General features: G+C 40.8%; 2 protein-coding genes across 25 annotated transcripts in view; one reads left to right on the forward strand and one right to left on the reverse strand.

The window, feature by feature from the left end:
* Positions 1-347: 347 nt before the first annotated feature.
* Positions 348-7379, forward strand: clptm1l (CLPTM1 like). Its single transcript, XM_004077746.4, has 17 exons — positions 348-702; positions 2262-2353; positions 2442-2619; positions 2726-2844; positions 3659-3737; positions 3814-3931; positions 4019-4113; positions 4195-4279; positions 4938-5038; positions 5115-5165; positions 5240-5290; positions 5368-5450; positions 5689-5723; positions 5798-5853; positions 5955-5999; positions 6135-6268; positions 6418-7379. Exons 1-17 carry the CDS (start codon positions 502-504, stop codon positions 6476-6478), a joined length of 1584 nt encoding a protein of 527 aa, XP_004077794.1. The 5' UTR covers positions 348-501; the 3' UTR covers positions 6479-7379.
* Positions 7380-9119: 1740 nt separating this feature from the next.
* Positions 9120-14721, reverse strand: part of ptk2 (protein tyrosine kinase 2) — a 68943-nt gene continuing 63341 nt past the window's right edge. For 20 of the 24 annotated variants that reach the window (XM_023964516.1, XM_023964515.1, XM_023964507.1 and 17 more), the window contains 6 exons: positions 13533-13636; positions 13297-13305; positions 12359-12514; positions 11586-11666; positions 11404-11489; positions 9120-10920 (listed from right to left, as the gene is read on the reverse strand). In XM_023964516.1, the coding sequence (XP_023820284.1) occupies positions 10794-10920; positions 11404-11489; positions 11586-11666; positions 12359-12514; positions 13297-13305; positions 13533-13636 (563 nt within the window). In that variant the 3' untranslated portion in view covers positions 9120-10793. The remainder of the gene's footprint in view (positions 10921-11403; positions 11490-11585; positions 11667-12358; positions 12515-13296; positions 13306-13532; positions 13637-14721) is intronic. The other 4 variants (XM_023964508.1, XM_023964528.1, XM_023964529.1 and 1 more) reach the window with 1 other exon arrangement.

Genomic DNA, 14721 nt, shown 5'->3' on the forward strand with positions numbered 1-14721 from the left:
ATATGTATTTGTGATCATTATTTTTCATGGTTGTCTGTTGTTTTCAGAGCATTGTGAAAAAAAATGAGGAGGTTCTAATTTCGATTATAATATATACAATTTTAATAAATTAAAAACAAAAAAAAGTTACAATAAAGGTACAATAAAGTTGTGTCTTCCTAAAGTGTGTGTTGAGGATTATATTCCCTTTTGTGTTTATTATTAATAATTAGTATTTTTTAAAGAATGCAACATGTTTGTTCTGTATTCAGAATTCTATTGTACATTATATGTGCATAATTGTTGTATTTTCTTGTTTTGTAAGTTGCAATTGTTCAATAAAAAAAAAAAAAGATTACCTTAGTAATTAGAGCGCATGCGCAGAGATTGGCCACCAGCATCAGCTGCAGATTCTGGAAACCGGAAGGATGCTGCAGAATCCAGAAAGCCCGATGGTGTGACTGAAGCTAAACACTCCAGCCTCTTCGTGTGTTGAGCTCGCCCACATTCCAAGACGGAAACATGTTCCCCTCATGTTATCTGAAACCGGCGGACAGCGGCGGAAAGACGAGCGCGCTCGCGAAGCTGCTGCTGGGGGTGTTCGTGGTGTACGCGCTCCACACCGCCTGGCTGCTGTACGGCTTCCTCAACAGCAAACCCTGCGACAGAAGCAGAGGGGAGCTCTGCATGGCCTCCTACCTGCACAACAGACCACGACTGCAGGTACACACCAGCTCGGTTTGGATGCTCGTTTTTGTTTGGCAACACACACATGATGGGCGGGAAAAACGAACCACAAACCCACTGTGTGTGTGTCATGACAGACCGAGATTTCTGAACACAGACGTGGCTGACATTTCTTCATAGCAACACATGATGTTTTTAATGCCCTGGTCTAAATATTTTCATTAAATATATTAATACTGATGCTGCACAATATTTGATCCTAATTCTCTACAGTAGCTCTTAGAAGTCCAGAGCCTTTTGGAGCATTATTTACAACTTTACAACCAGCTGTAGTTGTTGTCTGGGACAGCTGGGGTCCAACATTGCAGCCTCAGGTTGTGGAATGGACCCGTTGCTGTCCTGGTCTGGATGGGCATCATGGCGATCTTCCTGTGGCTGGCTCCTGGTATGAATAGATGTTTCCTCACAGCAGAGCCAAGCCCTACATTTCTTTTCCCACAACAACAGGTTCATTATTTTTTTAATTAAAATTATTTTTTAATTTCTGTGTTCTTTTTTTAAATTGTAAAGCGATTCGAGCCACACAAGTATCAGAAGTGCGTTTTATCACAAAGTTTGATTTGATCATTTACAGCTGAAATAGTTTTTTGTTCATTGTGACAATGTTTGATATTCATCTTTTTAGTGCAGCCCCAGCTTTGTATGTATTTATTTGTTTGACATCTTTTTGGTTATATTTTACAATAACTCTCCAATGAACCAAAGAATGTTTACAAACTCAATTTCTGAGTGATATGTCTAGTCTTTTTATACTGCAAAAATCACAAAACTTGACACAAGTTGTTTTAAGGTTCATAGCAACAGATCAAACATGTAGAGACAAAATAAAAATGTATAAATCCACAGACAAAGCAAAGATAAAACTAGACAAAAGGCCACTCAAAGTTACAAGGATTATAGGTGATATTCTGTCATAAATCTGATGATGTGATTAACAACTGAGGGTTAAGGTTATTTTTTAATAATGATTTATAATATAGGAATATAACAGTTGATTTAGCTTGGCTATTGTAAGCTGAACTGGAATTGAAGTTGAATTTCCCTAGATAAAATACATAGTTTCATTCTATTCTATTCTATTCTATTCTATTCTATTCTATTCTATTCTATTCTATTCTATTCTATTCTATTCTATTCTATTCTTTTCTGCTCTGCAAGATTCCCTAAAATAGTAAAGGTTCTTGTTTATTTATAACTTTGCAAATACAGAATCCTTTATAACATTACTAGTTATAAAACTGCAATAGTTTATCTATCAGCTTTTGTCCGCAGGTTTAATAAGTTCACTAAATGATTTGTTTCTAATCTTGTGAGATGCATTTCAGCAACATTTTTAATTCATGGCACAACAAACAATGCAACATAACCTGGAAAATTGCATAAAAATAAGGTCACGAGTTATAAAAACAAAATGAAGATTTCAGATCATGACGTGTTTGAGTGATTATTGGTAGAAAAAGAAGGCTGTTAGTGATATTCTGTTTCAGTATTAGCATTATGTTCTGATCTGAATTCTTCTCTCTTACTGAACTCAGCTGAGTGTCTTTACCTGCCTCGTGCCAGAAGACAGCCAACTCCATCCCATTTTGAGGGTGGAGGCCTTTGATCCTCTCTCCACATTTGAACGGCGAGTTTTTAACACGTATCACACCGCCACAAGTCCAAATGCGTGGCGATGAAAAGCAAAAACACGAATTCTGTGCGCTCCTTTGCAGACAGGTGAACGTTTCTCTGCCAGAGGAGACTCGAGCTAACGGCACTCTGTATGCAGTTGTGTATCTTCACAAAGTGGGAGTTTCTCCCTTGGAAGACAGAAAGGAAGTTCACTATGCTGCTCAGCTCACCACCTACATGAATCCTGCAAACAAAGAGGACCAGAAGGACCCACAGAAGGTAATATGAGGGGGTCACAAAAGTCTGCTTTTCATCCACAAGTCTCCTCTGTAGAAGATTCAGACCTGCAGCACAAATTTGACTTTTGTTTTTTTTCCTCCAAAAGGTTGGATCTGTTAGACCTGTGTCCCACTGGACACCGCTCCTGTCAATCACCATGATGTCGGAGGACTTCAGCTTCAGCAAGGCGGGGCTTCCCAGTGATGTGCGCCGCTACATGAGAGTGTAAGTGAAGGTCAGAACCAGGAGAGCATTAAAGGTCCTGCTGGCGTCACAGAAAATATTTGCAGGTGTTGTAATTGTCTAATTGCAAATAAAGATAGGTACTTGAAAAGGAAGAAACAGATCATTTCCAAGTTTCAATTATTTTTTTATGTGAGGGTTACCAGGACAGAGTTATTCCACTATCATTAAAATATATTGCATTTTGCATAACATTTTATTTAAAAATATTACAAATCTTTGGGGTATGGTGGTGCAGTGGTTGGCGCTCTTGCCTCTTGCAAGAAGGCCCGAGTTCAAGTCCCAGTTGGGACTTGATTTTTGTGGAGTTTGCACGTTCTCCCCATGCATGGGTTTTCTCCAGGGACTCCATCTTCCTCTCACTGTCCAAAAAAAAAGGTGTTTCCTGGTTGAAGTGTTGACTCTAAATTGTCCCAAGGTGTGAATGTGTGTGTGCTTGGGTGCATGATTGTGGCCCTGCCACAGACTGGCCACCTGTCCAGGGTGTACTTCGCCTTCACCCAACAGTAGGTGAGTCAGGCTCTGGCCACCCCGTGACCCTGTCAGGGATAAAACAGGTTCAAAAAATGGATGTTAGGAAACTGTCCAAAAAAAAAAGGATTGAAAAAATGGTTGCATTTTTGTGAAATGAGAGGTTAAACCAAGTTGCTTAAGATGCTTTCTTTTTCATAAACTTCACTGGGAAAGTGAGATTTTGCTCCATGTGTTTGTGTGTTGCTAACTTTAAACCTTTCAGGCTTTGCTTGTGTACATTTGAAGAACTTAAATGCTCAACTTCAATCTTCTGTCTGTGCAGCTTTCAGGAGGGCAGACAGATGATCTACCTGCCCCTTCTGCTGGTCAATGAGCTGAGCTCCAGAGTCAAAGACCTCAAAGTAGGACGTCCTTTTCTGTGTGACATACGCCATTGTTTAAGGGGCCTCAGTAATCTCGCCTCTCCTGCTCAAACAGGAGATCGGCAGCAGCAGTGTGCAGCTCCCCCTCACAATTTCCTATGAGGGAATCTCTCTGAGGAAATTTCGCTTTTGGATCCATTTACACGACATCGTTTACTCCCTGCGACAGTTTGGTGAGAATATGAGGGATGAAATGGGTCATTTCTGAGGGTGTGGGGTTTTTGTGCATGAGAATTTTTACAAACGTTGTGTGCCTAAAGGCTTCAGTGAGGAGAACATCGATGAGATTAAAGAAACTCTGGTTGGATCCAACCTCTACCTGTTGGTGCTGACTGCCCTGGTTACAGCTCTGCAGGTGGGAGCACACTGTCAAAGCATTCCTGCTGGAATTGACTCACGTCTGAGAGCAACAGGGTATATTTATGTTTTTGTGCAGCTCATCTGTGAATTTCTCGCACTTAAAAACGACATCTGTTCGTGGAGGGAAAAGAAGAGCATGGCAGGAATATCCAGGAAGTCGGGTAATTATGATAATAAAGTCCCACTCCGATCATCTTTTGATTTACTGTAAAAGTATCCCCGGTAGTTTAATTACAATGATGCAGTTTTTAGCCAAAAAAAAAAAAAAACTGTGTCGTTTTTCTAGGACATAGTTTCTGCAGAGCACCAGGAGTTAATCAGAAATTCCTTTCTGAGTTGTGGGCAGGACTGTTGGCAGGGAGTAAGCCCGCACTCATTTCCCATCAGGCCTTGGTTCACACGCTCTCCCGCTAGCTTACTGCTGTTTAGAACCCCAAGCTAACTTTAACGGTGCCAGAAAAATGGAGAGCAATGTTGGGGCTTTCCAGCCGTACAGTTTGGAGCCAGATGCCAACTTTGTCCAGGAGGACAAAGACGCACGTGGATCTACGGGTGGGTGCATCAGCATGGAGCGCAGCAGGGAGCTTGTGGCCCGCCCAGCGTATTTTCTACATCACAAATGCAATGAAATACTCAGAAATGCAATTTTAATCAGAATTTTCTTAATATTTGTCCTCCATCCTCAGAAAAATCATCTAGAATGTGTTAAAAAACCAATTTTCATCAGAGTGGGTATTTAAAAGGAGTGGTATTATTATCTGTACGCAATATAGAGCCGTTTGAAACCATTTAAAAAATGGCTGTTCCTCCTAATTGCAGTTTTGTGGCGATGTCTCTGCACGTTGCTGATCTTCCTTCATCTGCTGGAGGAGACCAGTCTTCTGGTGCTCCTTCCTGTCGGACTGGGAGCATGTGTGGAGGTAGTCCATGTTTGACACCCGTTTAAAACACCCCCACAGGTCAAGAGAAAACCTCAGACTCCCTATTTCTTGTCAGGTGTGGAAAGTGTTTAAAGTCTTTAAGATCCAGCTGAACAAAGAGTTTCACGTGAGTAAAAGATCGTCCATGTTCTCCGCTGTTCAATGAGAACAGAGGAAGTCTGAACCTGTTCCCATCTGCAGGTAAAAAAGCTGGATGAGGACGAGCAAAGGACTGTGGAGTACGATGTGCAGGTATCTGTCTCATTCACCTGTGCTTTGTTTTGTTATAATCTGTGTCCGATTTTAGGATTTTGTCTTTTCCCCTTCAGGCGTCCAGATACTTGTCCTACTTGGTGTACCCCCTGTGCATCAGCGGAGCCGTTTTCTCCCTGGTCTACTTACGCAAACGAAAGTGAGCAGATTCCATTATAATCTCACTCTAATTTGTTTTCGGCTGCTCCTTCGAAGCTCAAACTCTTTCCTTTTTTCTTCTTCTCATCTTTGGTCTCAAGTTCAAGCTAGAACTGAATTAAGCCTAATAAAAAGGGAGATTTTATCTTTGTTTATGCAAAATTGGCAATGAGTTGTGTTCACAAACCCACCAGTCTAATCCTGTCAGATGTTAATCCCACTTTGTGTCATGTTGACAGCTACTATTCCTGGTTGATCAACAGTCTTGTCACAGGTGAGCCTTCTCACGTTCACTCCTGCCTTCAAATGAAGTGTTATATTTTACATCCTAATTTGGTTTGTCTTCAGGGGTTTATGCGTTTGGTTTTCTGTCCATGGCTCCTCAGCTCTTCATCAACCACAAGGTGAGACCAACCCGACGGCAGAACAAAGTCCTTACATCGGGAAAAATCTGGAAATGTATCACGTGCAGTGGTAAACCTGTTAACCTTTTTTTGTGGATCAGTTCAAGTCCGTGAATCACCTGCAGGGGGCAGCATTGATGTACAGAGTGAGTGCGGAAAAAGATTGAAGCTATTTAAATTCTGTTTGCAAATCCAACACTAAACAATTACAAGTATAAATGCAGCTCTGAGAACAATGTTGAGGTTGTTTTTTTAAAAAGCTATAATCCGTTTGCTTCCAGGCTTTGAACACGCTGGTTTCAGATGCGTGTTCTTTCGCCTTCTTCTTCTCCTCCACCGCATCTTTCTCCTCCTCCCACCAACTTTCCTGCTTCAGAGACGAAGTCCTCTTCTTCCTCTACCTTTACCAGCGAAGGTATTGACACACAGTGTACAAGCAAAAAAATCCTTCACAATAATACCCATGTCTTAAGTACAACTTTATTGATTCTATCAGCTTCCAAACTTAAGTGTGATTTTGATGGAAAAATATGAACAGCATCCTTCTGTTGTTTCACTTCTTAGACACTACGCTCCCAAATCCAGAAGACGAGAGTCTGCCACAAAGAAAGTCAAGACTCAGTGAACGACGAGACAAAAACATCCATTCAAGACTGAAAGCACAAAACCACCAAAGGCCAGCTTTTTAAGAAAAACAACAACACTCAAACAGAGCCAGAAAAAAGGCATCCAATCACTGGACGATTGATTAGAGAGCTGCGGCTCCGCGTTTAGCTGCTCTGACGTTCAACACATTCAAGGACAATCTGCGTTTCGGAATTTCTATCTTCACTTTTTGGAAATCACTGGATCAAATCATCTTATACTTGCATGATTCTGCTTTTTAGTCGTATGAAGTGAATGAAAGTTTCTTCTTAACTAAACCATGTTTCAACCATAAGTCTTGATAAATTCGTTTTTGTTGAAAGCACAGATTCTCCATAAAAGATTCATTGCAAGAGGCTGCAGTAGAAGAAAGAATTTTATGAGACACTAACTGCATAGTTTATACATATGTACAGATAATTATTGATGCCTGAGCTATAATTTTACAGAGGGAACTTGTAAAGTCAGACTTTTTTTGATTAGTGCAGTGATGCATGAAATCAAATAATGTACACATTTCATCTGAAGGAACCACAACGGCATTATTGGAATATGCAACCTTATTTCTTAATGTCATGATGTATTTATGTGGTTTCCTGCAAACCTTAGACCAGCAATGATGCCAGTTTCAATGTTAAGTCAATGGTACAGATGCGATCTGAGGTACTGCGGCGCGATTTAGGCGACAGCCCAATGCCCTACTGGGCTGTTTTTAAATGTTTTTTAGATATATTTTAACATTCCTTGGATAGTCTTTTGATCAGCACATTTTATGTAATTACAGTATCACTTACTTTTTCCATTTCAACAAAAAGTTACATTTTTGTGTTGCATTGGTGTTAGTTGCATATTTGTTTATTAATAAATCAAATGAAAATCAATGTTGTAATTGTACTCCCATTTAAAATAATTTCATGTCCACAGTCAATGTATAACAAAATGTATTGATGGACTTGACCTGTGCTCCCTCCTTATTGGTTGAATGCTATAACCAATAAGAAGGAGGGAGCATTCAACCCATTGTTTTCCTGTTTCTCTTTCCTTATTACATTATCTTTCGCCTCTTTTTGCCGCTTTACTTCTTCTACAATTTTTCAGCTATTTTAACCATTCAACTATTGGAACGTTCAGCTCTTTCAGTTTTTTCCAGCTGGGACTTTTGGTCCTTCAAATCCTTGAACTTTTCATTATTGCAGAACTTTTGCCTCTATTGAAATACATGGAGAATTCTTGGTGCAGAAGCTCGCTGTTTCGAGAGCCGGCGCTGGCATTTTTCACAAAATGATCTTTTTTGCTATTATGCTGTTTTCACTTTATTTAAGGTCAACTTTGATCATTTCTTTATTTCATTTTGCCAATTATTACCCTTCAAGTTTCATTTTCATTCAGCAATAAAGCATTCAACCCATAGAAAACAGGACTTCTTTGTATTGATTGATATTTACATTCAAATTTCTCTGCATTTCATGTCTCAACTTCCATGAAAGAGAGAACCGCCACTTCTTGTCGTCCAGTTAAAGCTCTGGCCAAAGGTAACATATGATCACATATAGGGATACTCTGAAAGGCTAAAGAAAAGCATGATAAAGGCCCTTAAGGCACTTTAAAAACGGTTTGAAACATTTATTTAATTTTTGATTTAATAATATGAGGATTTTTCCATCGTGGAATGTAAGGACACGTGGAAAGATGAAGACCTGTATGACTTCATGCAATTCCTGCTGATTCCAAACAAACGGACAGAAGCGTAGAGTGGATGCTGCTTCACTCTCTGCTGCTCTTTCCTCTGGATTTGTCTGTTTACCATCTTACACCTGTCGCTTACATTTGGGGGATTTTATTCACATTTCAGGTTTGACTATGCTGTACCTTTCAGGTATTTAGATCCACAATTTTAAATAAAGTAGGAAGCTTAAAAACAAAGTAAATTTTAATGCATCAAAATATTTGAAGCCTGTAAAGGTCCATTCCAAAGTGTTTTAAACATTCTTTGTTTGAGCCTTTCCCATGAGATATTTACATCATGCAGAGGCCTAATTTATGCATAATAAAGGAAGAAAAGAGTTTGGACAGTCTTTAATGCTTTCACTGTTATGTGATCATGAACCACTTCATGCTAATCAAACTTCTCTGTTCCCTTGAATGTCTTAAACTTGTCAAATATCTCATTAAAAATGCAAACATTTCATCTAATTCTGGAGTTTTATTGAAACCCCTCGTCGCTCCATCATACCATAAAGTTGCTGTCAATAATTTGACATGATAAAATGCTAATTTCTCTTAGAAAAATGGGCTGCAAAACAACTTGTAAAATAAATAGTTTTTTTAAGCTTAACAGCTCAGAGAATTCTGAACGGAAACTAAAAAAAAAACGAAAGAGAACATGAAGCAGATATGAAGGCACAACATCAATGTGGAGCTTTGTTCCCCAGCCTTTAAAAAGCATTTTCTTACAACTAAATATTTATAGATGTAACTCATCAAGACGTTGATCGTACAGATGCAAAAACTCATATTTTAGCTTACTTCTGTCTTTTAAAACTTCGATGCACTAAACTTGCACGGACAGGAGTTTTAATCAGGAAACTCACTTTTGTCCCTCAGGAATGAGAACACATGCGTTTCTGTTTGACAATGACTTTATTTCATTGCGTTCTTCCTATTTGACAACATGGTTGATTTAGCCAAGAAGACAAAATAAAAACCAGTGTTTACTAGAACGAGTTCTGTACAGGTCATCACCAGTGATACACACCAGTATAGCTTTACGCAACAGGAGCAGATTTACACAACATCACTAAGATAAAATAGATTGTTTTCATGTGTGTTTTAAATATTTCACTTAGCACCCAGATGTTTGATAGTTTGTAATTTTTTGCTGGTCAAACATGGATATCACATCTGGGTAAATGTGATAGAACAAAAAACAACAGAAATTGTGTTTTAGTTTTTTGGTGCTGTGCAAATATGCTTTTCTATACACTGGTACATCATGCTTTACCAGTTGAATTACCAGTACGTTTTATTCAGCAACAGGTGACACTCCGTGTGTGCTTTTGTAGCTTCGGGACGGGTTCCAGTTGCTCCATGTTTGATTCTTTTTAGTGTTTTATTTCTTTTCCTGGAGACTGATGACAGGAAAACTCACAAAGGTTCCAGATGTGAAGAGTGTTTGTGACACCAAGGGGTTGTTTTTTTCCCCCCCCCACCGCTGGGTGTTTGGACACGTAGAGGTGGGACACTGGTCTTCTATGCCGACATTATGAGCGGTTTGGGGAACAAGGAAGTCCGACGAAAGCAGACTTGAGAGTCTTTGCTGAGTTGTCTGCTTTTCAAGTTGCAGTTTGTGTTTCGGAGGAAGAAGGCTGTGATTGCTTTAAGAACACAACGGACAGTCGGTGAGGAAAGCGGATGCGGAGCTGAGAAGTCTGTGGTGCGTACCTGGACAGATCTGGATTCTTCACATTTAAACCTGTTCAGAGAGTCGCTGAGGAAGACTGCGGAGAGCGATGAGTGGAGGACGAAGAAAAAGTAATAAAATGCCACAAAAAAAATGCATCTTACGTGTCATGACGTTCCACCCTCTTCCTGTTTCTTCCCTCTGTCTCCACCTCTCCAACTTGTGTTAATAAATAAAGGCTTCAGAGATGGAGGGAAGACTATGTGGGGGTTTGGGGACAACCGAGGACAGAAGGCAGTTTCTGTGTTCACTGAGAATCGTGTCCACATATAGAATGCTAAAGCAGAACAGAAAACACAGCCTCGCCTGCCTGTTAGGTGTCAGCAGCGACGTGAATCCACAAGCACAGATCAATGTCCACAAATGCACAGAAATGGCTGCTGGCTCAAATTCCTCCCCGCCGTGAAATTTCCATTCACAGTTCTGTCGGGAGCTGACGGACTCCTCTGACTGAGATCCCTCCCATCACATTGTGAGATTGGGTCAAACACTGGAGCTGGCTCTTAAAGCTGCAGACCCAGAGTTTCCCATGATCCTCCCTGCTCCTCCTCCTCTTGTACATGCAGTCTAAAGACGGCACAGCTGGCGAGCCTCCGAGTCAGGAGGGGTTTTTCTCTGTTTGTGTAGTAGGAAAGTCACAGTGGTTGAGAAGGTAATCTTAGGCTGACGAAGGATTAAATAAAAAAATAGTTTTCCCAGGGTTTGAGCAGAGCAGAGGAGCGAAGGTTCGCCTTCGACCAGCTGTAACGCATCGGAAAGGACGTCACTTCTCCAGGCGCCTTGCATTTTCCAACAGAAACCAGACAGGTACACTATCCGATCGGCTGGCGTGGAGCTAATGCGGCCGGGAGTGAGTCATCATTTTGAGGCGGGATTGGTCGATGACGTCCAGGAGGTTCTTGGCGTCGACTGCTAGAGCGTGTGCAGCGGTCAGCATCTGCTTCTTGTAGTCCTGCTGGAGACTGAAAGCACAAACATTGAGTAGGAGTTAAGGGGCTGATATATAATGTAGATCAAATAGATTTATGAGTGTATATCACGGTTCGTCTGTTGCAGTCTCTATAATGCAGTTTTTTTTTTGGTGCAATTGTGCATGCTTTTGTTCTCTGCGTCCTGATTGGCTGATGACCTTGTCAATCAAATATCAGTGCCGCATCTCATGTACAAAATGCCTTTAATTTGACACATTTCCAAAACTCGAGCAGATTTTTGTTTTAGTCGTTTTCTTCATTTTTCGTTTTTTTCTATGAAGGTTTGAACAGTGAGAAATTTAAACAAGAGAGAAAAGAGGGAAATGTCATACAAACAAAAGTGGACAAAGTGTGTAGTGAGGGGACCACTGTATACTATATACTAATTATGGTGGTTATCTAAAAAAACTCCTCTGGATAAATTGAGTTTCACTGAAGGGACCTTGCAGGAACACAGTTGAAGTGGAGATCTACCTGGTCATCACATACTGTTGGGCTAACTTCATCTTCCCGATCAGCTCTGCCAGGTCAGAGTTTAGCAGCTTTTGTGCCATCTCAATCTAATGAGGAAAACAGGAAGCCACACGTCAGCTGAAGGGTTACAAAGAAAACGTAAATCTTCTGGTGTGTGTTGGTGTGACGAGTGCGGTTTCCACCTCTCTGTGTGTGCTGGCTGGAAGCTGAGGTAGAGTCTCATCCACTGTGGCCAATAGTGTCCTCAGTGCCAGACCCACATCCTGAACCACACAAAGAGACAAAGAGACATCAGAGACATGCATTGACTCACATCACCCCCAACAAACAAACAAAAATCCTGCTTCTGTGGATGACGCAGTCAGAGCAAAAACTAGAACCTCAAAGATGCGTTCGGTCTGACTTGTTTTTGTCTGCTTCTCCTGCTCCAGATTGAGTTTCAGAAAGACAATCACAGCAAGTTCATGACAAATGATGAGAAGTCTTCAGCCATGAGCCAGTCTGTTAAAACTGAGTTCACACCGAACACCACTCGCACAGCAGAGGCGGCGGGTTTCAATGCTCAGTCAATGGTACAGACGCCCTCTGAGGTCCTGTGGTGCGATTTGAGCGGTGGCTGCGGCACGATTTGGGCAGCGTGGTCAGGGTTCAAATAGGGTTTTTTGGACAGGCGGCCAGCAGAGAATTTGGCACTCGGGGGAGGAGAGGCGGCAGATGCAAATTTGCTGCACAAATCGCATTCGGTGTAAACGCAGTTTAAGAGTAAAGGTCACATCCGAAAACCTCTCGCTACCAAAATAAATAACATGGAGAACAAATCACAAAGATCGTCCTAATAAAGTGCAAAGAGGAAGATGAAACTGTGCCAGCAGGACTCTCTGGGTCCGTAAACAGCAACAAGCACAAAAATCTGCACCGGGTATTGTAGAGAGCTAGTGAGGAGAGATTCCATTACTTTGACCATGGGGACGTATTCCTCTGGGGGCGCTGGCTGAATCTTGCTGGACATCTCAATAACAGCTTTTACTAATCCCGTCACGTTCTCGTACACTTTATCGTTGGAGCGGTCCAGGTTGGCGGTGGGAGGCGGGCTTATCTCTTGAGGCTGCAGCTGTACAGTTGGAAAATGAAAAAAATAAAAAACAAGTTCCTGCTTGAAGGAAAAGACAGCAGCAGCTAAGAAGACAACAAAATATTTATTAAAAAATGCTTTGTTAATTGCAAACGCAGCAGGCGAATTTCCCCTTCAGATTAACCAGGGACCATCCAGAAAGAGGAAGATGGTCATCTTTGTTTGACTCAAATTTTTTCACATAATATAAAGTCATCCAAGCAGGCAAACAGATGAGCAGATTAATGCACAGAGAATAAATGAACATAGATTATTCCGATTTCAGATGAATATGGAAATGTCATAAAACACAACAGTTCTCTATTCTGGCCAGCAGATGGCAGTGCCACACATTTTTTGATATGAACACATTCGTTTTCTTCTCAACAGTTTGCATCTAACTACCCTTTACCCCTGACTGAATAAACACAACTTCTTGGGACATGCATTTGTGCATATGTTATCTAGTGTTCCAATGATAGTATTTTTTCTTTTATTGTGAAGCTTAGGATGATCGGGATAGTCTTTAAATATAGAAAAGTAACTTGCAAAAAACATTTTAAAATAGTTTCTCTCATCATTAAACATTACAATTGAAAACTGTTAAAGTCAAAAATGGTTTTATTTACTTTGTTTAATAGTTATGGGTATTAATTTAAAGAGAAAGATGATGAAAATCAGTGATTGACTGTTAATAATCACATAAACAGTGATTAGTTGGACACACAGGTGGACAGAGTGGGGGACACACAGTGAACACACAGCGACTGTGTGCTGCTTACCCGCCAGGGCTATGGGTAATGCAGAGGGCAGGAGACGAAGAAGGGAAGGGGGAGAAGGAGCAGCCAAACGGCAGAAGATAAAAAAGGCAAAAATGAATGCAGTCAGTATTAAAAACATGCAATCGGTATAACTGTAAAATGCTGCCATCTTGTGGGTGTGTTCTGTTGTGTTTCAGTAGAGTGAAGCGTTTCGAGTTTGTGTGGATGATGGACTTCCTTGTAGTCGGCGTGTGTACCTTGACTCCGTCATTGTAGCCATCACCAGTATTTAAACACGCCAGACTGCCCACTTGGCTCTGAGCTCCTGGTCGAGGGGGTTTCTTTGGCGGCGCTGCGTGCTCTGGAGGAAAACGGCATCAAAGGCAGAAGTTAAACACCCCCTCCAATGAAAAACCTCTTGTTCTTGTAGCATTTCTCTCATCATGGAGGACATATATAAAATGATTGAAGATTAAAACTGTATTTCTGAAAGTTTCCTAGTAATCACGATGAATCAGAAGCAGATGAAGACCCGGAGTTTGTGACGCAGCACCTGCCATGGGCGGGCCAAAGTCTCCGTTCTCCACTACATTCTGAAGTATCCACTTGCAGACGACAAGATCCATGTACGTCTTTGTGTTCCACGTCTGAGCTGCCATTTGGATCAAAGCTGTACGGCTGGTTAGCTGTAATATTGCTCGATTTTTTTGTTTTCTTTTGCAACACTAATGTTAGCTTGGGTTTGTGAGGTGCTATAAGCTAGAGGGAGAGAGTGCAAACAAAGGGTTGATGGGAAATTAGCTGGAAGCCGACAGTCCCCCCCCCCCCCACACACACACACACAACTAGGAAATTAATTTCTTATGAGCTCCTGCTGCTCTGCAGTAAATATATCTCAAAAAGCAACACAGGTTTTGGGATTTTGGCTGAAAACTGCATAATCATAAACAAAAGAGCACTTGCAACAATTTCACTAAAGAAAAAAATATAGTTGGACTTCAAGATAGAAAATTAACAATTGATCAAACAATCTCGTGATTATTTTACACCCTAAATTAAACTGTACATGTTTCATTTCCGCTGAGCTAACATGTTGATCCTCACTTGTCATGTGATTCCTTAGGTTGCCTATTCCCGAAAATGCTGAACAGATCAGTTGAACCTGTTATGTTGAACTTAAAGCAACAGAAGCTACACAAACGATGCAGATCTGCTAAAACCAGAATTTTCTCTGAAATCAAAGGAAAGAAAAATAAAAGTGCATTAAAAGTGAAAGTTGTCAATAAAGATTTGCACTAGTGCACAAAAAAACCAGGGCGTCTGAAAAGGCAAAATATTGGAAGTTCTTTTTAATATCCCCTTAATAAATCTTTAAGTGCATTTCTACAAAGGAAACAAACAGGCAGTCAGTTTAGCAAAGTCAATCCCTTTATGCACACAAACACA

This window comes from Oryzias latipes, chromosome 16 (assembly GCF_002234675.1).
Source record: "Oryzias latipes chromosome 16, ASM223467v1".
Classification (NCBI taxonomy): domain Eukaryota; kingdom Metazoa; phylum Chordata; class Actinopteri; order Beloniformes; family Adrianichthyidae; genus Oryzias; species Oryzias latipes.

Coding starts and splice junctions, on each gene's coding strand:
- clptm1l (XM_004077746.4), top strand. CDS start 502: ATGTTCCCCTCATGTTATCTGAAACCGGCGGACAGCGGCGGAAAGACG. Junction 4,280..4,937: donor AGGAATATCCAGGAAGTCGG/GTAATTATGATA, acceptor TCCTAATTGCAG/TTTTGTGGCGATGTCTCTGC. Junction 5,451..5,688: donor GTCTACTTACGCAAACGAAA/GTGAGCAGATTC, acceptor TCATGTTGACAG/CTACTATTCCTGGTTGATCA.